The following is a 27,630-nucleotide window of genomic DNA, read 5'->3' on the forward strand; positions in this document are numbered from 1 at the left end:
GGGGTTGAAGATTTTTTTGGCCCCCAGCTTAAAGTTTTTTGACTCTGTCACCAATTTTTAGAAATTGGGAAATTTCACTTAAAAAAACAAACCCAGGTTTTGAGTTACTTGAAGTCAGGAGAGTAAGTGATACTTGTTGATACAAGCGTGACTGAAGGTCATCCTGTTGTGTGCATCTGCACAAACATTCCCTGTTTCTCGGGGGAAACAAATGTGTGTTCAGTTTGAAGACCAGGACCTCCTGTCATCCTTTCTGCCCAGCACCCTGAGTCCTTCAGGACGGCCAGGGCTCGGCCAGCCTCAGGGCAGGGTCTCAGGAGGCTTGTGGCCACGTTCGAGGGCTCCAGACCCTCCCTGGGCTCCCACTGAGCCCACCAGTGAGCATGCCCCCCCACCCCCTCGTCCCTGCTGCCAGCAGGGAGAAGGGATGGCTGCCACCACCACCGGGCCCAGGAGGGCGGCGGAGCAGCCGACCACAGACTCGGTAGCTGTGGAGGTGCCAAAGAAAGCGTGCCACCCCCACCGGCTCTGCAGTGACTGAGTCCCTAGCCACTAACCTTCAGCACACCCGCGGCATTCAGGGCGAAGGTCAGGACGCGTCTCTCCGGGCTCCAGGAGAACTGGCGCGGCAGGCCCTCAGTAAGATATTTCCAGAGAAGTTGTTTATGAACCCGGGTTCTGGCCTCTAACCACAGTTAGGAAAGCACTAAAAGCCACTAGCTTAGATTCCACTCCCCACAACCTGCATCCGCCTCCTGCCAGTAAGAAAGCAGGGGAGCATCGTTCACTCAGCAATGTGTTCATCGAAACGATGAAGATAGGAACCAGCTGGCCCTGGTGGGGGTAGGCCCGGCTGCCTTGAGAACTGCGGAAGCCTCAGGGCCCTCCCTGGTGGCCTGTGCTCCCTGGCACCTAGGACTGCTCAGGACAGACTTTCCCTGCAAGCCAGCCCGGGCCAGGGCACGAGGGCTCAGTGCTGTTGCCCTGGGCTTTCCAGAGGGGACCCCTATCCTGGGTCTGGGGCCAGACTTGACTTGAGGTTGCGTTTTATTTGCCCCCCACACCTTTAAAATTTGACTTGGTCACCAATTTTTAGTTATTGGGAAATTCCACTTTCAAAAAAAAATCCAGATTTTGAGTTACTTAAAAGTCGAGTTTAGGTGACAGCGTGCACTCACCACCCGTGCTCAGTCATCACCTGGAGGGCCCTGGGGCCTGGGCTTGTTTTATCCAACTTGCCACAGTCCCCGGCAGCCTCTGGGGCTAACCAGGCTGCGCAAGTGGTAAAGAAGCGGCCTGCCAGTGCAGGAGCCAGAAGAGACATGGGTTCAATCTCTGGGTCGGGAAGATCCCCTGGAAGAGGAAATGGCAACCCACTCCAGTTCTCTTGCTTGGAGAATTCCATGGACAGAGGTGCCTGGTGGGCTATAGTCCATGGGGTCGCAGAGTCGAACACGACTTAGCGACTTCGCTCACGCACATGGCACCAGTGTCTGTGGTCCCGCAGGGGCAAGGCGAAGTGTGTTTGTTGTTTATTCCTGGACAGGAACTTTCTGTTTCTTACTGGTGGGCAGGCCATCTCATGACCGGAGGGGTGAGCTTCCAGTGTTCCACCCCAACCTCCAGGGAGGGGAGGGGGGCGGCCAGTATTTCATTTGGCGCAGGATCCTTGATGTTTATCCACGTTGTCCCGTGTGTCAGCATTTCCTTCTTTTTTAATAGTGAATAATCTGTTGAATCCATAATCATACTTTCTTGAGTTGGCCAAAAAGTCCACCCATTCTGGACATTTCATACGAATGGAATCACACAGTATGTGGTTTTTGGGGTCTGGCTTTTGTCCCTTGGTGTGTTTTCAGCGTTCATCTGCGTGGTAGCATGCATCAGTACCTCATCCCTTTTTACGGCCAAATAATATTCCTTTGTATGGATAGGCCATATCTCGTGTACCCCTTTGTCTGTTCGTGAACACTTACCTGTTTCCATGTTTAAAATTGTATCAGTATGCTACTGTGAACATTCACATACAAGTTTTGGGATGGGTTTTGGATGGGTTTTCATTTGTCTTGTATATATGCCTGGGAATGGAATTGCAGGGTTATAAGGAAGTTCTTCCCAGGTGGTGCTGGTGGTAAAAAACCTGCCTGCCAAAGCAGGAGATGTAAGAGACATGGGATCAAGCCCAGGGTTGGGAAGATCCCCTGGAGGAGAGCATGGCAACCACTCTAGTATTCTTGACTGGAGAATTTCATGGGCAGAGGAGCCTGGTGGGCTGTGGTCCATAGGGTTGCAAAGAGTCAGACAGTACTGAAGTGAGTTGGCACGCAAGGAAATTCTGTCTTTAAGTTTTTGAGGAACTGCCAACCTTTTTTACACAATGACGTTCTCCCCAGAAATATAGGAGGGTTCCAATTTTTCCACACCCTCACCAACACTTTTTCTCTGTTTAAAAAATTGTAACTAAGAAACAAGCACACCAAAGTCACAGGAAATAAATTAACACATAAAATCAACTATATTTCTTTATATTGATATTAACAATGAACAATTCTTTTTTTAAATTTAATTTTATTTTTTAACTTTACATAATTGTATTAGTTTTGCCAAATATCAAAATGATTGTTTCTTAGTTCTAATGTGGATTTTTTTATTCCTGTTGTCTTGTTTATTGTGCATGAAGTTTTTAGTATTTTCTACAGATAAGGTCATGTCTTTTGTGAACAGAGATTACTTATACTTCTATCTTTCTGGCTTGTACAGTATTTATTTCTTTTTCTTGCTTAATTTCTCTGGCTAGGACTTCTAGAACCATGTTGAATAGGAGTAGCAGAAGCAGGCATCCTTATCTTGTGTCTGATCTTGTAGAAAGAGCTTTGTCTTTCCCCATTGAGTATGATGTTAGCTGTGGACATTTTTTTTGGTTGAATTTTTCTGAGACACAAATTACATACAGTGAGATAGATGTACAGACCTTAAGTGTACAATAAATGAATTTTGGCAAATATAACACCTATGTAATCCATATCCCTTTGAAGATATAAGATAATCCCATCACTCCAGAAATAGTTCCCGTTTTACCTACTAAGCCTATCCTGCCTCCTTCCCTATGAATGGGAAAATTCTGTTTTGATTTTTTCCACCATGGGGTACATTTACTTCTAGAATTTCAATCATACAAATGGAGTTTACTGTAAAACTCCATTGTGCCCAATGAAGTTGAGCATAGTTCTTGATTTGAGCATAATGTGAGTGATATTTGTCTTTGTTTCTACTTGCATCAGTTTATTCTTTTTCATTGATTATTAACATTCCAGTATCTGAACATACTATAACATTTATTTTCCTATTGATAGAAATTTGGCTTGTTTCCTATGTTTTGCTGTTATAAGTAAATAACTTCCTTGAATACTTGTAATAGATTCATAAACATAAATTTGTGACCCATTGGATAAATACTAAGAGAGGAATTCTGGGCTAAAAGTTAAATGCATATTTAATTTTACAAGATATTTCTTCTCCAAAGCACTAGCACAGTTTTGCACATCTGCTAACCTTGTGTTGGATTTATGGTTGATCCACACCCTTGCAAGCATTTGGTGGTGTTACTCAATATTTTTAATTTTAGCCATGTTGGGTGTGTATTGATGTCACATTATGTTTTCAAATTGGATTTCCATGATGGTTAATTGCACTGAGTGCTTTTCATATGTCATTGGCTATTTAACATTGTTTTTGAATCTTTGTTCAAGTCTAACTTCAACTGGAGTGTTTAGTCCACTTCAGTTAATAAAATTATTGATATGGTTGGAAAAAAAAAAAAAAAAATTGTAACTATCCTAGAAGGTGCGAACTGGTATCTCATTGTGGTTCTGAGTTGCATTTCCCTGATGACTAATGAAATTGAGCTTCTTTTCATGGGCGTATTGGCTAGTTCTTATTTGGAAAAATGTTTATTAAGATCCTGTGTGTATTTTTAAATTGGGTTGTCTTTGTGATTGACTTACAGTTTTTAAAAATATGTTCTGGATAGTAGATCCCCACCAGATACATGATTTGCAAATTTCCTCCCATATTATGGGTTATCTTTTCACTTTTTTGTTCCTGTTCTTGACTCAAATTTTTTAATTTTCACGAAACCCACTTCTTTGTGCTTTTGTTTTCACATCTGAGAAGCCATTCTCTCATCCAAGGTCACAGAGATCTACAGTTATGCTTTCTTCTAGCCATTTTATAGTTACAGCTCTCTTAGGTTAGACCTGAGATCCACTTTCTTTTTGTGTCTGGTACACAGGCAGAGGTCCAAACCCTCTCTGCTGTGTGTGACTATTCAGCGATCCCAGCATATTTATTAAAAAGACTGTTGCCTTTATTGAATGGTCTTGGAGCAATTTATTTTTGGCACAAACATAGATATATATGTAGGTTCAGTTCAGTGGCTCAGTTGTGTCCGACTCTTTGCGACCCCATGGACTGCAGCACGCTAGGCCTCCCTGTCCTTCACCAACTCCCAGAGCTCACTCAAACTCATGTCCATCGAGTCAGTGATGCCATCCAACCATCTCATCCTCTGTTGTCCCCTTCTCCTCCAGCCTTCAATCTTTCCGAGCATCAGGATCTTTTCCAATGAGTCAGTTCTTCGCATCAGATGGCTAAAGTATTGGAGTTTCGGCTTCAGCATCAGTCCTTCCAATGGATATTCAGGACTGATTTCCTTTAGGATGGACTGGTTGGATCTCCTTGCAGTCCAAGGGACTCTCAAGAGTCTTCTCCAGCACCACAGTTCAAAACCATATGTAGGTGTGTTTCCTATTCTTTTCAATATTGTTGACGTACTTTTGGGGGGGCTGCACCTTGGGGTTTGGGGGGATTTAAGTTCCCTGACCAGCTGTGGAAACGGAGTCCTAATCGCGGGAACTCCCGAAGTCCCTTATTCTTAAGGCTATTTTAATAATAAAGCGGTCACCAACGCATCACACGTTGGCGGAGTCTCCAGTGCTGGCCTCGGGGGTGAGCTGTGGAGGGCTCCCCAGAGTCTCCGTCCTCACGGGCCGCACAGGAAAAGGGACGAAGAACACGGCGCCGTGGACACAGACCCTGCGTGGATCCCGCAGGAGTAGGGGGCGGTGGGGCGGTGGCGGGACGTCCGGCGAGGGAAGCGAGGGAGGCGGCGCGGCGGCCGCGGGGTCATCGCCCTAGACGCGCCGGGTTGGACGACAAGCGAGGCGGCAGGCCCGCCTTCAGCGAGTGGCCGCCGGACGGCTCCGCCCCTCCAGGCAGGCTCCGCCCCGTGTGACGTCACGCTCCCGGCGGGCCCTGGGCACCGCCCGCCGTCCGCGCATGCGCACCTGGGGCGCTCCGCCGCGCGCTTGGGCGCTGACCAGCCTGCGTCGCGCACGGCGTCGCGCTCGGCGGCCAGCCTGCGTCGCGCTCGGCGGGTGTGCGTGCGGGGCGGTGCTTCCGGCGAGGCGGTGGCTGGACGCGCCGCGGCCCAAGATGGAAGCGCCGGCGCTGCTTGCCTCCGCGGCCCCGGACGCGCTCGGGCCCCAACTCGGCGGTGTCCCCGCCCGGCCCCGCAGAGCCCCGGGCCCCGCGCGCCGCCGCTTGCTGCTGCTGAGGGAGCCCGAGGGCGGCGCGCGGGGCCCGCGCTGCGGGGAGGCCGGACCGCCGGCCGCCGGGGGCGGCGACTCTCTCGTGGTGCTGCTGGACGTGGCGCGCGGCGCGGCCGCGGCCCCGGGGCGGCGGGAGCCGGAGCCCGAGCCCCGCGCCGCCTCGAGCCCGGCCGGCCGCCCCGCGCAGGCCCCCGGCGCCGCGCCCCTCGGGGGCCCCGGGGCCGCTGGCCCCCAGGACCTGCTGGTGCGCCTGGAGCGCGGCGTCCTCGCGCTGGCCGCGCCGTCGCGGGGCCCGCCCCCCGGCCAAGAGGCCGGCAGCCCGGCCGAGGCCCGCCGCGCGCCCGCCGGCCCCGGCTACCGATGCCCCGAGCCGCAGTGCGCGCTCGCCTTCGCCAAGAAGCACCAGCTGCAGGTGCACCTGCTGACGCACGGCAGCGGCCAGGGCCGGCGGCCCTTCAAGTGCCCGCTGGACGGCTGCGGCTGGGCCTTCACCACGTCCTACAAGCTCAAGCGGCACCTGCAGTCGCACGACAAGCTGCGGCCGTTCGGCTGCCCGGTGGGCGGCTGCGGCAAGAAGTTCACCACCGTGTACAACCTCAAGGCGCACATGAAGGCGCACGAGCAGGAGAGCCTGTTCAAGTGCGAGGTGTGCGCCGAGCGCTTCCCCACGCACGCCAAGCTCAGCTCGCACCAGCGCAGCCACTTCGAGCCCGAGAGGCCCTACAAGTGCGACTTTCCCGGTGAGCGGCGCGGGCGGGGCGCGGTGTCTCCTCTCCTTCCGACCCGGGGTCGCGGCGGCTCCCGGACCCCGCTTGGCCGCGAAATAGCTCGGGGAATCTCGGAGCCGTCCCCCAGGTGTGGGTGCGTCCGATGAGCGAGAGCACAAGGCGTCTTCCCACCGACGGAGCCGGAGGCAGGTCTGGTCACTGGGAAACGCTCAGTCCGGCTTGCGGGCGCGCACCCCGGGCTGCAGGAACGCTGGGCCGCCGTACAGCGGGGCGAGACATTAGGGCGCCCCAGGAGATTATCGCCCGGTGCGGCGCATCCGCTTTTTATGCCGTTAAAACTTTTGTTTCGTTTGGACTTCATTGTTGTGTGAAGTTCTGAAACTGTCTTCATCTTTAGATGGAGACTCCCGGCGAGGTGGGTCCGGTGGGTGAGTGTCCGTGGACTCTCCGCCGGGATAGGCGGCTCCAGCAGCGGAGGGCGTGTGCCTGCGAAGGAGGGGCTGGGGGGCTGGGGCCTGCTGCGGAGCCAAGGCAGGGAATGTGGGCAGGTGGGAGGCTTCTGGAGGGCCTTCCGTAAAAGTGAAGCTGGAGTGTGCGCCTGGCAATTGGTTCATGTGTTGTGGGCCGGGAGTGCGCCCTGCACAGTGTCCAGGTTACGGAAGTGTCCTGGAATGAGGGATTTTGAAAGGGCGGAAGAAATGTCAGTTGTTAGGGAATTCTCTCTGATCTTCCCCTGTGCCCTGGCCGGTCCTGTGCACCCCGTCTCCGTGGAGAGCCTGGGTGGAGGGCACTCTCTCTCTCGGTTCCACACTCGGCACCTGAGGGCGGCTTACAGACAGCTCTAGTGAAGAGCTCAGAGGGCGTCCGTCTGAGCAAAGTGCTAGCAGGATCAGGGATCCACCTGTTTTGGGCACGGGGTCACCCTGGGGATTTTGAGGTGAATGATCTGTGGGGTGTCTGTCCTGGGTGGGTGGAAGGAGGAGTGGAGCGTTCCAGACCGCAGGGGCCTGAGGGCTGACCCAGGTGGAGGCTGTGGGTCCCTGAGCGGCTCCAGCTGGGGAGGATTGAGACGCTGGGTCCCGCGGCTTCTCAGTCGGTCAGGGGAGGGTGTGTCTTGCTGAGGCAGACTCCGACTTCGCTTGTTTAGATGTGTCTACCTGACCGAGGGGCAGCCCAAAGTGAGGACTGGCCGGGGCCGCTGGGAAGGGACAGATGTGTACGTGAGGAGGGGTGGGGGCCGTTTGGGGAGATGAGCGTTTCCCTGCTCATTGTCACTGCAGAGAGGAGGGGCGACGGGCTCTGTGCCCGTGGCGGCCCCGGGAGGGCTTGAGAGGGGCCATAGCGCCCACTGCTCACAGGCATCTTGCAGCCTCGTGGGTTCTGCCTGGTGTGAGCACTGACCTTTTCTGTCGAAGGAGAGCTGGTTGTTTAGTAGCTAAGTCGCGTCCAGCTCTGCTTCTCCATGGACAGCCTACTTTTTCCACCAGGCTCCTCTGTCCATGGGATTTCCCAGGCAGGAATACTGGAGTGGGTTGCCATTTCCTTCTCCAAGGGATCTTCCTCATCCCGGGATCAAGTCTGGGTCTCCTGCACTGCAGGTGGATTCTTTATCAGGGAGCCACCAGGGAAGGAGCTGATGGCTTCTAGCTCTCCCCAGTGGAGAGCTTAGTGATGTTTGAAGTCCCGTGGGTCAGCCCGGTTGAAGATGCAGATGGGAAAAGCACAGATGAGCCCAGTGACTCGTGACAGAGCAGGAAACCCCAAGGAGACAGGCCAGAGGGAGGAGGAGCTTGCGGCAGGGGCCGGTCTGCCTCTGGGAGGGCGTGCCCAGGGATGGGGGGTGTGCCTGGTTCCGCAGGTTGGGGGACCTCAGGCGTTACTGCAGTGGCTGGCAGCCCTTTCAGGGTCAGCGTGACTAGACAGAATCTGGTTCCTTAGTATCTGCTTCATCTTGTTGGGTTTACGGGTCGTTGAGTTCCTGCCATACCTGGAGGGTCTGTCGTGCTGAGCCGGGAGCTGATGGGTGCATCGGAGGACGATCAGGTGGCCACGTGGGGCAGGTGGCCTGTGAACTGCCCCGAGCCGCCCCGACTTCGGCCTCCAGGGAGGCCCTCGAGTCGTCCTCCTCCTGCGTGCCCCGGTGCCAGCGGCGCCTGGCGGGTGACTGGGTTAGCTCTATAACGTGCCTTCTGCCCCGCCAGTGAGCAGGCTCTGTGTTTCTCTGTTCAGGCTGCGAGAAGACATTCATCACCGTGAGCGCTCTGTTTTCCCACAACCGGGCCCACTTCCGGGAACAAGAACTCTTTTCCTGCTCCTTTCCCGGATGCAGCAAACAGTATGACAAAGCCTGTCGCCTGAAAATCCACCTGAGAAGCCACACAGGTAACGAGCCCGGGCCGTCCGGCCCCCGCCCGCCATCTGTGCATTCCCGGTTGTGATCACGAGGTGTGGTTTTTCTTTCTTCAGGTGAAAGACCTTTTATCTGTGACTCTGACAGTTGTGGCTGGACCTTCACCAGCATGTCTAAGCTCTTGAGGCACAAGAGGTAACCTTTACATTTGGGTTGAATTCTTCGTCTTGAAAATGAGTGAGTTATTGGTCAGTAGCAGAAGCCTGTGGATGGGATAATCTGTGGATTTCTTTAAGTAATGAAAAACACGTGTGGATAACTTGGAAAATTCAGAAAGTTTATAAGAAGAAACACACAGACTCCGATCACTTAAAGTTAGTTTTTTGTGTGTACTTGTTTTTAAGTTTAGTTAGTGCGCGTAACGTTCAGCTTGATTTTTAGAAAGGTAAGGCTATGGACTAAGCCTCCCTCATGCCGTCGTCACTTCCGTGCTGTGGCGGCCCCTTGAGGGCTGGGCTCGTGCAGGTGGCCCTTGGCCTTTGTCCCGCATCCGGCCTCCAGCAGCTCTGACGCTGAAGCGCTTGTCCTCCTGTTGTGTGTGGGGACCCAGAGAGCTGGGAGGCGTTCTGTCCTTGCACAGCTGGGGCTGAGGGCATCTACGCGGAGAAAGACCGTGTGCACGTCAGGCGAGGTCCCCTGCCGCAGGGACAGCCTGTGTGGTAGTGGGTGGCTGAATGGGGGAGGCGGCTGCTCCTTCCTGCGTGGAAGCTGAGTCTGACTGTGGTCGGCTCCATCAGGAAGGAGGGCTTCTGCCCATGAGGGCTAGGGACCAAATCCAGGCTCTTCTGAGATGTGCCGTTTTCCCCTGTGATGCGGAGAGCTCGTGGGTGGGTGCATCTTGCAGAGCTGTGCCCGCGGCGGTGACGCGCGTGGTCACCCTCGCTGCCGTCTGTCCCGCAGGAAGCATGACGATGACCGCCGCTTCCCCTGCCCCGTCGAGGGCTGTGGCAAGTCGTTCACCCGGGCCGAGCACCTGAAGGGCCACAGCGTCACCCACCTGGGCACCAAACCCTTCGCCTGTCCTGTGGAAGGTGGGTGTGAGCAGCCCCACGGCCGCCTGGCGCTGCGGGTGGAAGAGTCTGAGGTGCCAAGTAGGCCGGGGCGTGGGTTGGCTCGGCTGGTCTTAGCCGGGGGCGTGCGTCTTGGGAGCAGAGTGCTAGCAAGCAGGTGCAGAGTCGGACTGCTGGACCTGGGGCCTGGGCCTGGGGCTGTGGCTCTGCCGAGTCCCCGCTGGCCGCATCCCTGCTGGCTTGACGCTCGTGAGGATTTGGCGTCATACTGTGGGGAAAGTGCTGTTCAAAGGAGACGCTGCAGACCCACCTGAAGCTGAGCGTTCCCTGGAATGTGGCGAAGGTATCCCGGTGGTCTAACCAGACACAGACGTGCGTCTCTGCAGGGCTCCAGTCGGGGGGCGGGCCACAGGCGCACAGCCAGCGTGTGGGGTGCTGGGGACGTGACGGCAGTCACCCAGACTGTGCTGGGATGGGCCGGGGAGGGTTGGAGACAGAAGTGCCGGTGGTGGGCTGAAGACGGCCTGGGCCTGGCGGGGCTTCTCCCGGTGCAAGTGTGTGCGGCCCCCTGGGAAGGTGGGTGGGAGTTGGGTGCACAGAGAAGTTTGTCACCAGAGGGTCGTTGCTGCCTTTCCCTTGGGCGGGGTAGCTTGGTAGGAGCGTGAGGACTGTGGGAATGTCTTTGTGAAGAGGTGACGTGCATCTTGGTAGACCGCTACACTCGGGAAGAGGTGGTCGTTGACACACGTGGACACGTGCGCGTCCTGCTGGGCATCAAGGAAACCCGGGCGAAAGTGAGATCCTTTGGGCTGGCCAAAAGTTTCCTTCAGCTTTTAAGTAAAAATAAAAGACACGTTTCTCACGTTCACCAAGAACCCTATTGAGTTCCTCACCATCTTGTTCAGCTACCCTGTGCATTTCTCAGCTGGCATCATAATTCCATCTTCCCCAGACTTTTTTCCCCGCACGTAGCATTCTTTATTTCAAGGTCTCGTAGCCCAGTAAGAACACGGTTGCTGGCATTTACAGCGTTTGGGGAAGCCCTGTATTCTCCTCCAGCCATACTCTCTGGTTTATTTGCAACAAGAACGTCAAAACAAATGCAGCTGGACAGTTCTTTCCATTTTGTTTAGAAACTGGAGCAACCCGTTTTCCCACATTCTACAGTAGCCTCATTCCATCCAAACACCAAACAGAAGAGTTCTCAGCGCGTCTTCATTCAGGTTCTGCACGCGCTCAGTCTTCCACTGGGTCCAAGGGGCGGTGGGTCATTGGAAAGCCGCTCGTGTCAGCAACTCTCGTGAATCAGAATTCCATTCTCGCGGTGTGGTCCCATCAGCGGGCCAGCATTTCCTTGTGCCCCCTGTTCTTTCTTCTTTAACTTTCCATTTTATCTTGGAGACCACCTCATTGGTCCTTAGCAGCGTTGTGAGGGTTTCGGGTATATGATGAAGGGTCCGGCCGTGCACACACGCGCGCGTCCCTTCTCCCCCAGCCCCCAGGCGGCCCCGTGACCCTGAGTGGAGCCCCGTGTGCTGTGCAGAGGGGCCTGGTTGCTCACGTGTGTGAAGCACGCAGCGTGTGTGCAGGGCACTCCTCGCCCCGCTCTGCCCTGCCCCGGCACGCATAAGCTCGTTCTCCAAGCCTGTGAGCCCCGTGTGCTGTGCAGTGGGGCCTGGTTGCTCACGTGTGTGAAGCACGCAGCGTGTGTGCAGGGCGCTCCACGCCCCGCTCTGCCCTGCCCCGGCACGCGTAAGCTCGTTCTCCAAGCCTGGGAGTCTGTTCCTGGTCTGTGAGTGAGCGAGTTTGTACCAGGACTTTCTCAGACCCCACATATGAGGGGTCATGTGGTATTTCTCCTTCCCTTCCTTCACTCGGCAGGAGACTCTGGGTTCTCCACGCTGCTGCACGCTGCTGCACGTGGCGTCGCTTCATCGTGTTGAGTGGCCGCGTAGTAGCCCACGATGGGCACGTCCCACGTCTCCTTCATCCACTCCTCTGTCGATGGACAGCTCACCTCCGCGTCCTGGCTCTTGCAGACAGTGCTGCGGTGAACACTGCGGTGCGCGTACCCTTTTGGATCGTGTTTTTCTCCGGATACGTGCCCCTGAGGGGCTGCACGGTCGTGTGGTGGCTGTGTGTCTAGTCGTTTAAGGGCCTCCACACTTGGAGAGCGGCCGCACCGTTTACATCCCGCCAGCAGTGCAGGAGGTTCCGTTCCCCCACGTCCTCACCTGCATTTACTGTTTGTGGATTTGATTGGCTGTGTGTGCCTGTGTGGGGCCTCTGTTGCCGTGCGGGCTTTTCCCTAGTGCGGCGAGCAGGGCTGCCCACCGCTGCGGGGGGCGGCGGCTTCGCTTGCTGTGGCGCGTGGCCTTCAGCGGCTGCAGCTCCTGGGTGCTGGAGCACAGGCTCTGTAGTCGTGGCACGTGTGCGGCCTTAGTCGCTCTAAGACGGGAGGGATCTTCCCAGGCCAGCGACTGACGTCGCCTCTCCTGCACTGACAGGAGGCTTCCTCACCACTGAGCCGTCAGGGAAGCCCTGTGTGTGGATTTTGTGACGATGGCCCTTCTGAGTGGTGTGAAGTGGTCCCTCACTGTGGTTTTGATTTGCATTTCTCTGATAATTGGCGATATTGAGCATCTTTTCATGTGCCTCTTGGCCATCTGTATGTCGTCTTTGGAGACATGTCCACTTAGGTCTTCTCCCCGTTTTCTGGTTGGGTTCTCTGTTTTGATGATGCTGAGCCTCGAGAGCTGTTTATAAATTTTGGAGACTGATCCCGTGTCAGTTACATTATTTGAAAATATTTTCTCCCTTTCTGTGGGTTGTCTTCTTGTTTTATGGTTTCCTCTGTTACACGGAACTTTTGAGTTTAATTAGGTCCCTTTTTTTAAAATTTTTGTTTTTATTTCCATTATTCTGAGAGATGGATTGAAAAAGATACTGTCGCAATCCATCTCAGAGGATGTTCTCTGTTTTCCTCTGCTGCTGCTGCTGCTCAGTCGCTTCAGTCGTGTCCGACTCTGTGCGACCCCATAGACGGCAGCCCACCAGGCTCCCCTGTCCCTGGGATTCTCCAGGCAAGAACACTGGAGTGGGTTGCCATTTCCTTCTCCAGTGCATGAAAGTGAAAAGTGAAAGGGAAGTCACTCAGTCACGTCCGACCCTTAGCGACCCCATGGACTGCAGCCTACCAGGCTCCTCTGCCCATGGGATTTTACAGGCAAAAGTACTGGAGTGGGGTGCTGTTTTCCTCTAGGAGTTGTATAGTGTCTGGTCTCACATTTAGGTCTTTAATCCATGTGGAGCTTATCTTTGTGCATGGTGTTAAAGAATGATCTGATTTCTTTTTTTTTTTTTTTTTAGCATGTAGCTGTCCAGTTTTCCCAGCACCATTTGTTGAAGAGACTGTCTTTGCAGCATTGTGTGGTCTTGTCTCCTCTGTTGCTGATTAATTGCCTGTTTAGTGTGTGGGTTTATTTCTGAGCTCTCTGTCCTGTTCGTTGATCCATAGCCCGGACCGTCCTGCTTTGACGCCTGTAGCTCTGCAGTGTGATCCGAATGAAGTCAAGGAGCTTGAGTCCTCCAGCTCTGTCTTTCTTTCTCGAGATTGTTTTGATGATTCAGGGTCTTTTGTGTCTTCGTACAAATTAAAAAAATTTTTTTGTTATAGTCCTGTGAAAACTGTTGGTGGTGGTTTGATAGGGACTGCACTGAATCTGTGGATTGCTTTGGGCAGTGTTTTGTCACTTTGACAGTATTGATTCTTCTGCTCCGTGGATGTGGTATATCTGTTTGTATCTTACAGGTTTTGGAATATGCATCTTTCGTCTCTTTAGGTGGGTTTGTTCCTGCATAGTTTGTTTTTTCTAGTATGCTAAATGAACTGTTGCTTGAGTCTCCCTTTCTGGTCTCTCGATGTCAGTCTGTGGCAGTGTAGCGGTCGCTGTGCGTGACTTTTCTAAGCTGCAGCTTCGCCAGATCCCCAGGCGAGCTCAGGCGGCCTTCTGCTGGCATCTGTAGGACCTTCTGTGTGCAGTGTCGTGTCCTCTGCAAACCGCGACAGTTTGCATTCTTCTTTTCCAGGTTTGAATTCCCTTTGCTGCTTTTTCTCCTGATGACCCTGGCTCGTACTTGCAAAACCGTGGTGCGTAAAAGTGGCAAGGGTGAACGTCCTTGTCTCGCTCTGGTCTTAGAGGGGATGCTCTCAGCCTCCACACCGAGTGTGGTGTTGCTGTGTCGAGTGAAGTGATGGTGTGTTGTACATCCTTGTCTCGCTCTGGTCTTAGAGGGGACGCTCTCAGCCTCCACACTGAGTGTGATGTTGGTGTGTCGAGTGAAGTGATGGTGTGTTGTACATCCTTGTCTCGCTCTGGTCTTAGAGCGAATGCTCTCAGCCTCCACACCGAGTGTGGTGTTGGTGTGTCGAGTAAAGTGATGGTGTGTTGTACATGGCCTTTATTATGTTGAGACATGTTCCTTCTGTGCCCACCTTCTGAAGTGTTTCTCATAAATGGATGTTGAGCTTGTCAGAAGCTCTTTCTGCATCACTGAGATAAGCGTGGTTTTACTCTCCCACTTGCGGTGTGGTGTGTCACACTGGTTGACGTGTGGGTCCTGAAATCCTTGCGTCACCGGGAAGGATCCCACTATCGTAGTGTGTGACCCTTTTAATGTGTTGATGGATTCCAGTTGCTCATTTTTTATCTTTTTGAGCAAAGAGCTTTTCCAGATGCCTTCTATAGTCTTCCAGGGAATTGAAATGTCTTCCACTGAGAGAGTTTTGTGCAGATCAGGTAAATGGACCTCTGAAGGTGTGGTGTCTGGTCAGCAGGGACGGTGAGTCAGGACTTCCCGGCCGAGCTGTGACAGTTTTTGTCTGGTCATTGAAGAAGCACACGGTCTTGGTTGTCCTGAGGGAAGAGCGTGTGTTTGCTGCTGCCGACTCCACACGCTTTCTCCTCGGGTGCTGCTTTCAGTGGGCCTTGTTGGGAGCAGTGCTCGTTGGAGTGAATCGTCTGGTTTTCTGGAAGAAGCCCGTAACGGAGGACTCCCTTCCAGTCCCACCACGGTCACAACACTGCCTTCTAGGATGAAGACCAGCCTTGGGTGGCGGGTGGCGGCTCGTATCGCTGGCCCCACGAGCTCCTCCGCGCCACTTTCTCGTACAGCACACACTTGTCATCGCCTGTCACAGTGTGCTTTGTAAGTGGAAAGTTTTCATTACGTTTCAGTAGAGAATCCATGTAGAATACGGTCAGAAAGGTTTGTGTGTTTGAGTGAAGCCCAGCCTTCGGAGCGGTGACGGTGGCCGCGGCGGCGCCGACGCCTTGCGCGCGGGCGGGTGTGCTGAGTGTGCTGCTGCCCCCACGTGCTGCGCCGCTGGCTGTCCTCAGTGTTTGAGTTCGCTTGCTTCAACTTCAGCCGATCTTCCCAACCGTGGGGCGCTGTCCGGCCAGGAGTCTCCGCGTTTGGTCGTCACTGCACCGTCTCTACACGCTGCGCAAAGCTCCTTTTGTGTCTCAGTTGCATTTCTATTTTTCTTGAAATGACAAAGCACCATATGCTGGAGTTGTTACTTTTTCCCTTCCATGTTCAGTGTTAGAGTGGCTACACGAAAATTCACGTCTTGGTGCCTTTTTTGTTTGTTTTCATGCGCACCGATTTGACAGCTGTCACCATACAATCTAACAAAACTGTTTGGATGAAGTCAACAGACAACGAAGCGCTACTATAGCCATCTTAGGGAGAAGGTCAAACAAACCCTTTGGCCACCCGACATCTTGTTTTCTGTTGAATTCGTAAGTTTCTACAGCCGGAAGCTGCCTTCTGGCAGGAGTCGGGAGGATGTCCCTGCTGTGGTCAGGCCAGTCCTCAGGAGAGCGGTGTGACCGAAAGTGTGCTCAGCACCCCTGCCGTGTGGCCAGCCTCTGTGAGGGTCCTGGCTGGCGGGTGGGAACCCAGCACGCTCTCCCTGGGACCCCTGGCCGGAGGCCAGAGGGGTCTCTTCTATCTGTTGTGTTTCCCAAGTGCCCTGTCCTGGGTCTGACCTCAGGAAACCGGTTTGAAGTTTTGTTTGCAAATGACCTCAGTTCAGAACTCTTCTCAGAGGCCGCCGACCCTGGCTCCTGCGGCTGTGTCCTCGCTCCAGAGCCTCTTTCCCTGCAAGAACCCCTCCTGCCTCGAGCTGTCCTTCCTGACCCAGGACCCCCGTCCCATCCCTGCTTTATGGACAGACAGCACACGCGGGGCCATCAGGTCCCTCCCACCCCACTGCAGACCCTCGGCCTCAGGCCTTCATGGCTCTGACAGGCCTGCCCCTCATCACCTGGAATGTGACGTCTCTCCTGACACCTGTTCCTGCCCCGCAGGCGGATGCCGCCCTCGGGCCCAGAGTGCTGGGCACCCCAGCCCTGTCCACCTTGGTGGGCTGCCGTCTGCCTCAGCGAGGGCAGCCGGCCGCCTACCGCCATGCCGACCTCCGGTGCTGGGGCCTGGGCCGTGGCGGCTGGGCGATGGCCTCTGTGGGTTGCTGGTTCCCTGTGTCCCAGCACTGTCTGTGCTGTGAGACCCTGGTGGGCATGGGCCGCCAGCCAGGCAGGCCCAGCTCCAGGCCCCTCCTCCTGGTTCCCGGCCGTCTGCCTGACCCACCTGGCAGTGGCTTCTCAGTGGTGACACGGGAGGAGGTTGCTTCTGGCGTCAGTGGGGACGATCTGTAGCCTGGATGTCTAAGGGTCGTGGGTTTTCCTCCAGTAGCAGCGTAGCAGAGGTGGTCGGTGTGGCTCGGCGGTGGAAGGCGGGGGATGTTGGCGTGGCCCTGAGGCTGGGGGGGCAGCTGCGTGTCACACCCGGGGTGCGTGTGGCCATCGGGACGTCTGGGCACTGCCCGGGACGGGGGCCCTGGTGCCTCACGCAGCTGTCCTCTCTCCCCAGGGTGCTGCGCCAGGTTCTCGGCGCGGAGCAGCCTCTACATCCACGCCAAGAAGCACCTGCAGGACGTGGCTGCCCCGAAGAGCAGGTGTCCGGTGTCCAGCTGCGACCGGCTCTTCGCCTCCAAGCACAGCATGAAGGCCCATGTGCTCAGGCAGCACCGCCGGCCCCCAGGTGGGCCCCTGGCAGCCGCGGGCTCCCCCCACCTGGCCTGGGCAGTGAGGCCCCTGAAGCGGGCCTTGACCTCGCCCTGTGTGCCGAGCTGCCCCTCCAGCCCCTCCTGTCCGGCCCTGCCCGGGACAGCCATGGGGACAGAACAGACCGTTCCTGGATGAGCACGGGGGCAGAGTGCAAACCGTGGCGGGTCCCATGGTGACTCTGCACATGGCCCTGGCCATCCTGTCTCCTGGGCGCTGAGCAGCCTGGCTTTCTGACCGTGAGCCCAGGCCCCCAGGTGTGGCATGCAGAGGCTGGGTACCGACAGCGGCCTCTCCCCGCAGCCATCCCGCCGCCTGCTCCCCGGAGCCTGGTGGGTGTGGTGCTCCTGCAGCGCCTCGAGGGTGAAGTCCTGGCTGCAGGCACCCAAGCAGCTGCTGCTGGACTCTGCTCAGGGCTGCCTGCCCGACTTGGGCATAGCCCCCACCCCGCTCTGTGATCCTGGGAGGGGAACTGGAATGCAGGGCATGTGTCAGGAACGGGTCTGGGAGTGTCCACATCTGTGACGTGACGTGGTCTCGTGTGAGGCCTGGACGTCCGGGTCTGTTACGTGACGTGGTCTTGTTCGGGCGTGGACGTCCCAGGTCTGTGAGGTGACGTGGTCTCGTGTTGGGTAGGTGAGGGAGTCTGTTGTGAGCGGGCAGGGATTCACAGCGTGACGTGACTGTAGGTGCTGGGGAGTGTATGTCTGTCGTGGAGGAACCCAGCCTGGCCCTGGAGGGGTTGGGTCCCCTCACGGTGGTCCTGAGCGGGGTCGCACCGCATGGAGGTGAGGCAGGGCGGTGCTGGTGTGGAGGGAGCTGGTTGCCTTCGTGTGGTCGGGGTTAGTGCTTTTGTACGGGTTGTGAGTGTCTGGCTCTTGCACGTGGTAGATCTCCAGTAAGCTTTTATAGAATTAACAAAATGCTAAATAGGAAATTTATGAGCAAGTTGGCGTTTCTTGATGTTCGCCTGGATTCAGTTCAGTTCAGTCGCTCAGTCGTGTCCGACTCTTTACGACCCCGTGGACTGCAGCACGCCAGGCCTCCCTGTCCATCGCCAACTCCCAGAGTCCACCCAAACTCAAGTTCATTGAGTCAGTGATGCTATCCAACCATCTCATCCTCTGTCGTCCCCTTCTCCTCCTGCCTTCAATCTTTCCCAGCGGCAGGGTCTTTTCTAATGAGTCAGGTCTTCGCATCAGGTGGCCAAAGTATTGGAGTTTCAGCTTCAACATCAGACCTTCCAATGAACACCCAGGACTGATCTCCTTTAGGATGGACTGGTTGGATCTCCTTGCAGTCCAAGGGTCTCTCAAGGGTCTTCTCCAACACCACAGTTCAAAAGCATCAATTCTTCGGTGCTCAGCTTTCTTTATAGTCTAGCTCTCACATCCATACGTGACCACTGGAAAAACCATATTATCGTTCTTGATTTTTTCATAGGGAGCTGAATCAGCAAGGTTGTCTAGGAAACTGGAAAGTTTTGAGAAAGAGACCTGTTTCTGTTTTTACTATCTTCAGAGAGGCCCTGCCGTCTCTCTAGAATGTTCCCTGGTGCTGGGTGATCGTCAAGGCCTCGATGGGCCGGCCCAGCGTCTGAGCTCCGTAGCAGCACAGCCGCGGGCAGAGGCTCTCTGCGTGGCTGTCCTCGTTGGCTTGGGGACGGCGTCTGGCAGCTTTCCTCCCTGGGTCCCCAGTGGAGCCTCGTCGCTGCTCTGCCGCGGCGTCCACAGGGCGGTGTGAGCTTGGGGCTCGCTCCGGGTTGGGGGTGCTGGCGCTGCAAGAGAGGCCTGTCACAGTCCCACTGGCTCCTCTGCAGGATTCTCGTGCTCCTGCCTCCCTGGTGGCTTGGCACCTGGCGAGCGCTCACCAGGATTTGGAATGGTGGGTGTTCTTGTGTCTGAACTCCAGCATGAGCGTTCAGTGACATCGTTTGATGTCGGCATCGTCCCTTCTCCTGAGGGTGACCTCGTGGCTGGCACTCCTTCACCGAGGAGCAGTTACTCGAGTGCTGGGCACAGGTGCCGCTGTCGTCACGGGAGGCTGCTTGGGGGCCGGGCCTGTGCCTGCTGTAGGGCGGGGGTGTCCGGGAACAGGGCGGCTCTCCAAGCCTGTTGGGAGCCGCTCTCTCCAGGGGGCTGGGGCCTGGGCTCAGTGCACAGAGCCTACCGTGTGTCTCTGCAGGCCGGCCGGCCAGCTGGTCCCCGCCGTCCTCCCCGTCCTCCCCCTTGAGCTCAGGAGAGGCAGAGACCAGGCTGAGAGGTGGCCTGATGCGGCTGAACTTAGAAGGGTCCCCGAGCTGCGGGGTCAGCGCGGCCTGAGGTCGGTGGTTCGTGCTCTGTGAGGGGCTTGGTCTCCACGGGGCCATGCGAGTGAAGGGTGTGAAGCCTGAAAGACTCAGGGTGAAACCTTCTCTTACTGTTACTTGGGGAGCGTCAGTGGCCGGGGGAAGACCCAGGGGCTCCAGGCTCTGAGCCCCTACGCGGGGCACCCGCGTGTTCCCCACGGCTCCTTCCTGCGGAGTGTGGCACCTTCGGGGGTTGGCGGGGGCTGCGGGGGGGCATCCGTGTCCCCTCAGTGTGTCCTGTCCACATCTTAAGTGCAGACGGCCCTCCCGTCTCTGGTCACCACGGTCACCAGTGTTCCTTCCTTTTCAGACCTCTTCCCTCCGCTGGGGGCTCCGAGCTCGCTGACGCCCGGCGGTGACCCTGACAGCCCCGGGCAGGGCGAGTTCAGCCACGTGGACCTTGCGGTCCTCTTCTCCGACCCGCCGGCCGACGGCAGTGCCGCCCCCGGGGCCCCCGATGCGGCGCTGGGTGCTGGGATCCTGACCGTCGACGTGACTCCTGCGGGCGCCTCTCTTGGAGGGGACCTCCCTGCTGGTCAGGCTTCCTTTGGGCCGATGGACCCGCTGGTCTTGGTGGCCCGCGGCGACGTCCCGCCTGGCCCAGACAGCCCCCTTGTCCTTGGCACGGCAGCCGTGGGTTTCCAGCAGGGCAGCCTCACCGCGGACGACGTGGCAGCCATGGGCACAGGGGCCCTGGGCTGTCTGGTGGCCGTGCCCTTGAAGAACTTGGATCAGGACCCCCAGGCTCTGACCCCGAGTGGCCCCCGGGAAGCCAGCAGCACTCTGGAGCCGCTGGTGCCCATCAAGGTGGAGCCAGACTCGCCCCCCCGTGCCCAGCCCGGCTGGCAGCAGGAGCCGGGTGAAGGGGCGTCGCGGCCTGCAGAGTCCAGCCCCACAGAGCAGTGCAGTCCTCGGAGAGACACCGGGCTCGCGGCAGGGACCGGCGGCTTCTACCTGGTACGAAGCGCCCTGGGGTCACTGGCTCCTAGCTCGGCTCCTACCCCGCCGTGCAGTGTCCTGGATTGACCGTCTACTGCAGACTCTTCCTAGGGGCCTGCGAGAGCATGGAGCCCCGGCTACAAGTCTGGAAACCTGAATTCCTGTCTCAAATCTGGAACGGACTAGTGTTTATGACCTTGAGCAAATCACTTAACTTGTCTGAGCCTTCAGTTCTCAGTTATTTCTGAAATGAGGGGCTTCGACACGATTTCTAAGGTCTTTTCGAGTGCTGTGGTTTTGGTGATAATGTGTCTTTTCCTGAGAAAAGCTGGGATGTTCATGAGGTTGAAATGTCCTGGCGTTTGAGCGTATCACATAATGGCAGGTCCTCAGACGGACTCCTGACTGAGAGGAATTGCGACATCGATGGTGTCTAAAGATTTATGGACGTGAAGAGCAGGAAAAATTACCAGTTAGAATGGACGAGAGAAGGAGAGTGGTCTGGGAGCTCTGTCTCTGGAGGGTCATGACGCTTCTCCACTTGCGAGGCCTGACGCTGGCGTGCTGTCACGGCACTCACGTCAGTTACGAGTTCACTGTAACTCGGAGTGACTTAAGCAGAGTCTCGGGACGGTCTGTTTCCTCAGCCTCGGGTGGGAGCAGTCAAGTAGGTTTCTCTGTGGTGCAGGTTAAATTCGATAGTGATGTTTATGTTCAAAAAGTTAAATCTTACTTGGCCACGATTTAACGAAGAGCTAATCTGTGGAGTCACCGTCCACCGTGAGGGACGCAGAGATGGCCAAGGCCCAGGGCCAGCGGCGCGTGAGGCTGACCCGACCCTGTCCGTTCTCTCGCTAGCTGTGTGACTGGGGTCGGCCCGGCGTCTGGGAGCCCGGAAGGCGCACGGAGAGGGGCCCGCAGGTAGGCCCGAGCCCCCCGGGGATGAGGGTCGGCCATGTCCTCACAGGGCTCCCAGCCCCGCGCCCGCAGACCGGGTCCCTCACGGCGCTCGCAGCCCCGTGCCCACAGACCGGGCGCTCGTGGAAGTCCCGCCGTCCCTGGCGCACCGGCCGCTTCGCCGGCTGAGGCCCCGCGCAGCCGCGGCCCCGGGCGGGTGGAGGGCTGTGCTGAGGCCGTGGGGCGGTGGTCAGGTCCTGGTCACCAGGACTCGGGCTCTGTTTCAGGCAGCAGAGGGGTCTTCAGCTCACGACAGGCTGGTTTCCCTGTGAGGTGTTTCATATGTTTTAGACTCCGGAGCAATAAGTGTTGCTTCTCTGGATGAGAGTCCCGTCGCAGCTGTGACCCGGCGCCCGACGTGGTGCTCGGTCTCTGACCATGAAACGCACCCTGTGCCCAGTTGCCGCCTGCTGTTTGGGTCCTGACTGATGACGCCTTTTTTTTGGATTCAGGAAGGTGGAGGCTCAGCGAGAACTGATTCCCAGTCCGTCCACCGAGCCAAGGAGAAGAGGCAGAGAGGCTCCGGGAGCCGCGCGGGTGAGGCTGCGTGTGCCGGGCCGGGGCGGCATGGGGACCCCGGGCGGGGCGCTTCCGGTTTTAAGACGTCAGCGCTTTGTGGAGTTTCTAAAACACGCCGAGTGGACTGCACGGTCCACGCTGGTTTGTGAACTCGTCCGTCTGTCCGGGGCGGCTGCTCTTGGTGCCTTGTGAGGCTGATGCCGGCTTCCTCAAAAAGCACCACTTAAAGTATTTAACTACAGCTTATTTCAAAAGTATCGAGAGGAGTGTAGGGTCCGCGTACAGTCGTCCGTCTGTGTCTCCTTTGAATGACGATGACGTGCTCTTTCCTGTCGGCTTTCTTCACGGAAACACTGCCCCGTGGTGCCTGCGGGTGGTTGGTGTTCACGGGGGACGAGGCTCCCGGTGCTTGAGCCCCGGGGTGGCGGGGGGCACAGACGGGGTGGGCCCGAGGAGACGGAGCTGCCGGGGTGGCGTCTGTAGAGCGGTTTTCTTTCTTTGTTGTTTTTGTTAATACTTTAGCGTCATCTTTTTAGAAGTCAGGACACTTAGAAACACGCCAGACGGGGTCATCACTTGGTTAGACGTTACCAGCTTGCTTTTCTTTCAAGTTGGCGTCTAGCACGTGTCCAGTTTTCAGTCGTAAGCGCCGTGAACGTCTGTGCTTCTGTTTGCTTGTGTCGCCCGGGGAGGCTTTGTGTCTCGGGCCTCCCACATGCGGCACCCCTCCCTCGCCCTGGTCCCTCCCCCCGTGTGTGCGTGCGCGTGCACGCACCTGCTGCAGAGTTGGGGCAGTGTGTCCATGGGCCGGTGGGCCTGTCCGCGTGCAGGTCCCTGTACCACATGTCTCCAGTCATCCGACTGGAGGCTGTGCCCTGGCGAGTTGGGCCTGGGGGCTCCATTCGGCCCCCGAGGCCTGGGCTGTGGGCCTGCCACTTCCTCAGGGCTGCAGAAGACGCTGACGTCCCCCCCACTCACTTTCGGCTAGAAGACTTGTGCTCGCTCAGGAAGGTGAGCAGAGGTGTCCCCGCATCTACCCGTGTGAGGACAAGCAGCCTGCTGGCCTGCCTGCGCCTCCAGGGGTGGGCGGGCATGTCTACCTGCTCGGTGATCCAAGCACTGTACTGGCTTTCCAGACAGAGCCTGCCAAGTGTCCAGGCTTCCCATATGAGGCGGGGGGAGCATCTCCTTGAGTGTGAAGGCTCCCACCCCTACCCCCACCCCCAGCTCAAGGCCCGAGACAGCCAGCAGGAGGAGGAGCGTAAGTACGTGCCCACTGTCCCTTTTCCAGAGCCCTGGGCCAGCTGTGCGTTTCCCCGGAGCTCTGATTTTGGTGGAACTGCAGGCATGTAGAAACGCTTCCCTGTGCTTTGTCCCCGGTCATGGTGCCCGACACGTCACCTCGCCTCCCCCATGTGGACCCGTCCTGGGATCACGCATGTCTACACGGCTCGGAAAGGGCCGGGCCGTGGTCCGCTGATGGCTCGGATGTTCTCTGCCTGGGAGAGGGGCCCCCGGGTGAGAAGGGAGAAGGGGGCCCCCGGGTGAGAGAGGAGAAGGGGGCCCCAGGTGAGAGAGGGAAAGGGGGCCCCCGGGTGAGAAGGGAGAAGGGGGCCCCCGGGTGAGAGAGGAGAAGGGGCCCCAGGTGAGAGAGGGAAGAGGGTCGCTCCAGGTGGGAGAGGGAAAGGGGGCCCCCGGGTGAGAGAGGAGAAGGGGGCCCCCGGGTGAGAGAGGAGAAGGGGCTCCAGGTGAGAGAGGAGAAGGGGGCCCCCGGGTGAGAGAGGAGAAGGGGGCCCCAGGTGAGAGAGGGAAGAGGGTCGCTCCAGGTGGGAGAGGGAAAGGGGGCCCCCGGGTGAGAGAGGAGAAGGGGGCCCCCGGGTGAGAGAGGAGAAGGGGCTCCAGGTGAGAGAGGAGAAGGGGGCCCCCGGGTGAGAGAGGAGAAGGGGGCCCCCGGGTGAGAGAGGAGAAGGGGGCCCCAGGTGAGAGAGGAGAAGGGGGCCCCCGGGTGAGAGAGGAGAAGGGGGCCCCAGGTGAGAGAGGGAAGAGGGTCGCTCCAGGTGGGAGAGGGAAAGGGGGCCCCCGGGTGAGAGAGGGAAGAGGGTCGCCCCAGGTGGGAGAGGGAAAGGGGGCCCAGCTGAGCGCCCTCCGTTCCAGTGGCGGTGGCCCCTTGGTGGTGACTGTGGGACGCAGGCCCTCGTGCGGGCTGAAGGCGCACTGAAAGGAGGGTTTGTGTGACTTCGCTTAGTTAAGTGTGTGCTGACCTGGCGGGCGAGCTGACCGGGCTTGAGCTCGTGAACACACAGAGACGTGCTAGTCGCTCACTAACACTGGCCTGGTGTTGAGCCCTGTGGACCCGTCCGTCACCAGGTGTGAAACAGGCACTCGGTCACGACATCTAGAAGAACCGAGGGGGTTTATTTCTGATGCGTGCGCGGGTTTTCCCTTTATTCTCCCGTTTAAGCAGCACGTGCGCACACAGTTGTGCGTGAAGGCGGAGCTTGGATCCCAGCTGGGGTCTCAGGTAGCACGGCTCGGCTCGCGCCGTGTCATCAGTGTCAAGGAGAGGGGGCTCAGGCTCACTGCATCTTTATGATGTGACTTGGTGATGAGTAGGAGACACACATCGTGTAAACCTTGCCTACTTTAAAAAAGTTGGCCGTGCTGGGTCTTAGCTGTGGTGCACACGGGCTTCGCTGGGTCACACGGGGTCTTAGCTGGGTCACATGGGCTTCGCTGGGTCACACAGGGTCTTAGCTGGGTCACACGGGGTCTTAGCTGGGTCACACGGGGTCTTAGCTCTGCACACAGGCTTCGCTGCTCCACGGTGTATGGGATCTTAGTCCCCCGACCAAGCATTGAATCCCCACCCCCTGTACTGGAAGGCAGATTCTTAACAACCAGAGACATCCCCACATCTTGTCTGCTTTTAAAAGTAACTTCAAAAGATGCACTGTTTGGGGCCTGCCTCCATTCATCCCACAGTGGTCTCGTGACGGGCTTCCTTGATAGGCCTGGAAGTGCAAGTTGGCATGCAGGCGGCCCGTTTGGACGTGAAGTGGAGTTAGACCCCCATCAGCTTGTGTCTGACTGTACCACGTGGGCTTCGTCCAACGCCGCGAGCTGAATCTGCAGCTGCAGAGTGGGGTTGAAGGTATATTTAAAGCACGTGAGCTTTTTGTTAAAAAATGGTCTCGACGAGTCTCCAAGCGCACGCAGACACGAGCTGCCTGGGAGCGCGCCGGCAGTGCCCCCCTCGCCGCGCCAGCGGGCTTCCCCTTTGGCGTTTCGTAGTTGCCGTTTCACGCGTCTTCTCGATGTGTCTGCACTGCTGATAACTGCAGTGCCCCTCAGCTTCAGATGAAGAACGTTCACTCCTAGAAAGTGTGCTTAAATAAACTTTAAAAATAAGTGGAATTCCCATTCATGGACACGTTTGTAGCAGGACGTGTGCTGGGGTGCTGGAAGACTTGCAGGTGTGCCAGGGGCTCCCGGAAACTCCAGCGGAGGCCAGAACGTGCACCCAGAGGCTGCACGAGGCCGGGGCGGGGCGTCTGCAGTGAGCCCCGCAGGCGCGGCCACGCCCGTGGGTAGGCTTGTCTTCTCTGCCCGTGTCCACCAGTTGCCCGGGCTCCTCGCCCTGGCACTCCCGGACCTGAGCGTGTCTGCCTGCCCCACCGTCCAGGGTCAGGGAGAGTGGGCAGTGGAGCCAGGTGGGGCTGTGTTCCCGTCAGAGAAACCCTTTCTGGGTTAGGAAATGCTTTCTGGTCAATGTTTTTTAAGTGTATTGTTATAGAACCAAGACAGTGATGGTTTTTGTGAAGGAAGTTGTACCGAAAGAGCCGCTTAGCAGCTGTGAGGGTCGGGGGGTGGGGGAGGGGGAGGCAGCTTCCGTCCGTCCTCCTCCCGAGAGCTCTGTGCTCCACGTGTCAGGGACCCCGCGCACCCCTGGCTGGCAGGTGTGCAGGGTGAGGCAGGGTCCGCCCCGGAGGGCGGGGGCCCGAGCGCGTGTGCGTGGAGGACACAGGAGGTCGTGCTCTGTTTCAGGAGCCACTGGGGAGTCTTCACCAAGCCCGGGGGACGGTGACGTCTGTGCCGGCCTGGGAGCCTGGCTGTGGGGCAGCCTCGCCGTGCCCGGCGCCCTGCCGTGTGTCCAGGTGCAGCTGCTGCAGGTGAGAGCTTGCGCCACACAGACACAGAGAGATGGACACACAGACACACACCCAGAGACACGCACACACAGACACAGACAGCACCCCACACGCCCCTCCTGTCGCGCCCCGGTGTCCACACTCCCTGGTCAGGATCTGGGCTCCCGCATCTGGCGGGACGCGGGCACCTTCAGCCTTGCCTTCTGGGGCTGGCAGGGGATGGGGAGGGGAGAGGCGTCCACTCCGAGGACGCGCAGCTCTGACACCCGGCACGTCTTCGCTAAGCGCCTGTGTCTGCGGCTGTGGGCCTCAGGGCTAAGCAGGGCTGTGGGAGCACGGAGGGCAGGCAGCTGACCCCCGGCCCCCGTCAGCGTGGGCCTCGGGCCTCCTGGAAGATGGGCTGGGCTGGCGCTGCCGCATCTGGGGGGTGGCTTCCTGGGGCCAGGGTCCCTGACATGGTGCTTTTGCTTCCGCAGGACGAACCCTCAGGGGATGGGGTCTTGCCTCTGGCACTCAGCCCACAGCCTCCTGCCTTCCAGCCCCTGCTTGCTGTTGACCTGCCCGTCTGTGTTCTCCAGGTTCGGTGCCCCTGTTCTCTGGGTTGGTCGAGCCCCACGCAGCTTCGGTCCCAGGCTCGTCCCTGAGGTGGGCTCACCCCGGGTCCCCTGGCCAAGTGGCCAGGGTGTTTTCCGGAGAAGGGGGTGAGGGTTTGAGCAGTAAAGGCTGAGCCTGCAACTCAGGCTCACACGTCTTGGTGGGTGAGGTGGGGTTTCACGTATTCAAGTTCACGTGTTCAGGCCTGTGAGAGTTGGGCTGGCCAGGTTTCAGCCTCTGCAGAGATGGGCCCAGACAGGTTAAATGGTTGCTGGAGTCAGGGCTTAAGCTGCGTGTGGGCGGCAGTGGGTAATTCAGATTTGGATAGGTGAGGGTGATCTCTGCACTTTATCAGATTTGAAACACATATGTAAAAGTCAGACACGTGGTTTGACTTTTACATATGTGTAAACCAAAAACGTAACTTTGGTTTTCTTATGTTCAACTTGGGCTGTGGTGTTAGAAGTGGACGTTGGATGGAGCTTGGAGGCCCCTGGTCGCAGCGTCCAGAAGGCCTCACGGCATCCCTCCTCCCACGGGGCGGCCCTCGTCCTGGGCTCCTTCCTAGGGTGGCGGGGGGTGGGCGGTGGGCGGTGACTGGTGTCCGTGGTGGCCTGGAGCCCGGTGCCAGGGCGGCTCCCTGGAGGCGGCGGCCGGGGCCCGTCCCCGTGGGGCCGGCCGGGGCAGGGTGCCCCCTCTGAGGAGAATGGAGCCCGTCCACGCGGGGCTGGCCGGGGCGGGGAGTCCCCCTCTGAGGAGAATGGAGCCCGTCCACGCGGGGCTGGCCGGGGCGGGGAGTCCCCCTCTGAGGAGAATGGAGCCCGTCCCCGCGGGGCCGGCCGGGGCGGGGAGTCCCCTCTGAGGACACCGTGGTGGGGATGGAGCTCAGCTGTCCTGTTTTGTTGGTGTAGAAGCCTCTCCTTGAAGTGACACGGGCTTAAACTGGGGGAGGGCAAGCTCACTGCTGTGCTTGCTTTGCAGGAGGTGCTGCCCGCGGGCGGAGGTGCCGCAGTGCCCGAGGACTTGCCGTGCTCGGGAGGCGCGGCTGGTCTGCGCGCCTGGCCGTGACCCGCCCCGCTGGGCCGGGGGCGCCGCTGGGCGGCCAGGCCCATTCTTCAGCGACTCCGGGGCAGTGTTGAGTGTTTCTGCTCCACTCTGTCAGGGATGCTTGGGGCTGGGCCTCCCACCCCGACTGCGAGAGCAGGTGCTGGTCTCACTGCTCCGCCGAGTGCGGCCCCT

The 27,630-nt window shown here is 57.8% G+C and overlaps 1 protein-coding gene across 2 annotated transcripts; it reads left to right on the forward strand.

Moving 5' to 3' along the window:
- The first annotated feature begins 5,322 nt into the window (after positions 1-5,322).
- On the forward strand, positions 5,323-27,602 carry ZXDC (ZXD family zinc finger C). Of its 2 annotated transcripts, XM_019958315.2 has the most exons (11): positions 5,323-6,349; positions 8,567-8,719; positions 8,804-8,882; positions 9,648-9,778; positions 16,694-16,864; positions 19,545-20,191; positions 21,032-21,094; positions 21,583-21,667; positions 25,694-25,818; positions 26,274-26,375; positions 27,373-27,602. In XM_019958315.2, exons 1-11 carry the CDS (start codon positions 5,338-5,340, stop codon positions 27,457-27,459), a joined length of 2,655 nt encoding a protein of 884 aa, XP_019813874.2. In that variant the 5' UTR covers positions 5,323-5,337; the 3' UTR covers positions 27,460-27,602. The 2 variants fall into 2 exon arrangements, with proteins under 2 accessions (XP_019813874.2, XP_070633145.1); XM_070777044.1 differs by lacking the exon at positions 21,032-21,094.
- The last annotated feature ends 28 nt before the right edge of the window (positions 27,603-27,630 follow it).

This window comes from Bos indicus, chromosome 22 (genome assembly GCF_029378745.1).
Source record: "Bos indicus isolate NIAB-ARS_2022 breed Sahiwal x Tharparkar chromosome 22, NIAB-ARS_B.indTharparkar_mat_pri_1.0, whole genome shotgun sequence".
NCBI lineage: Eukaryota > Metazoa > Chordata > Mammalia > Artiodactyla > Bovidae > Bos > Bos indicus.

Excerpts from the sequence above, each read along its gene's own strand:
- ZXDC (XM_019958315.2), top strand. The coding sequence starts at position 5,338 with ATGCGCACCTGGGGCGCTCCGCCGCGCGCTTGGGCGCTGACCAGCCTG. Across the intron at positions 6,350-8,566 it reads CTACAAGTGCGACTTTCCCG|GCTGCGAGAAGACATTCATC; the intron begins GTGAGCGGCGCG and ends TTCTCTGTTCAG. Across the intron at positions 9,779-16,693 it reads CTTCGCCTGTCCTGTGGAAG|GGTGCTGCGCCAGGTTCTCG; the intron begins GTGGGTGTGAGC and ends CTCTCTCCCCAG.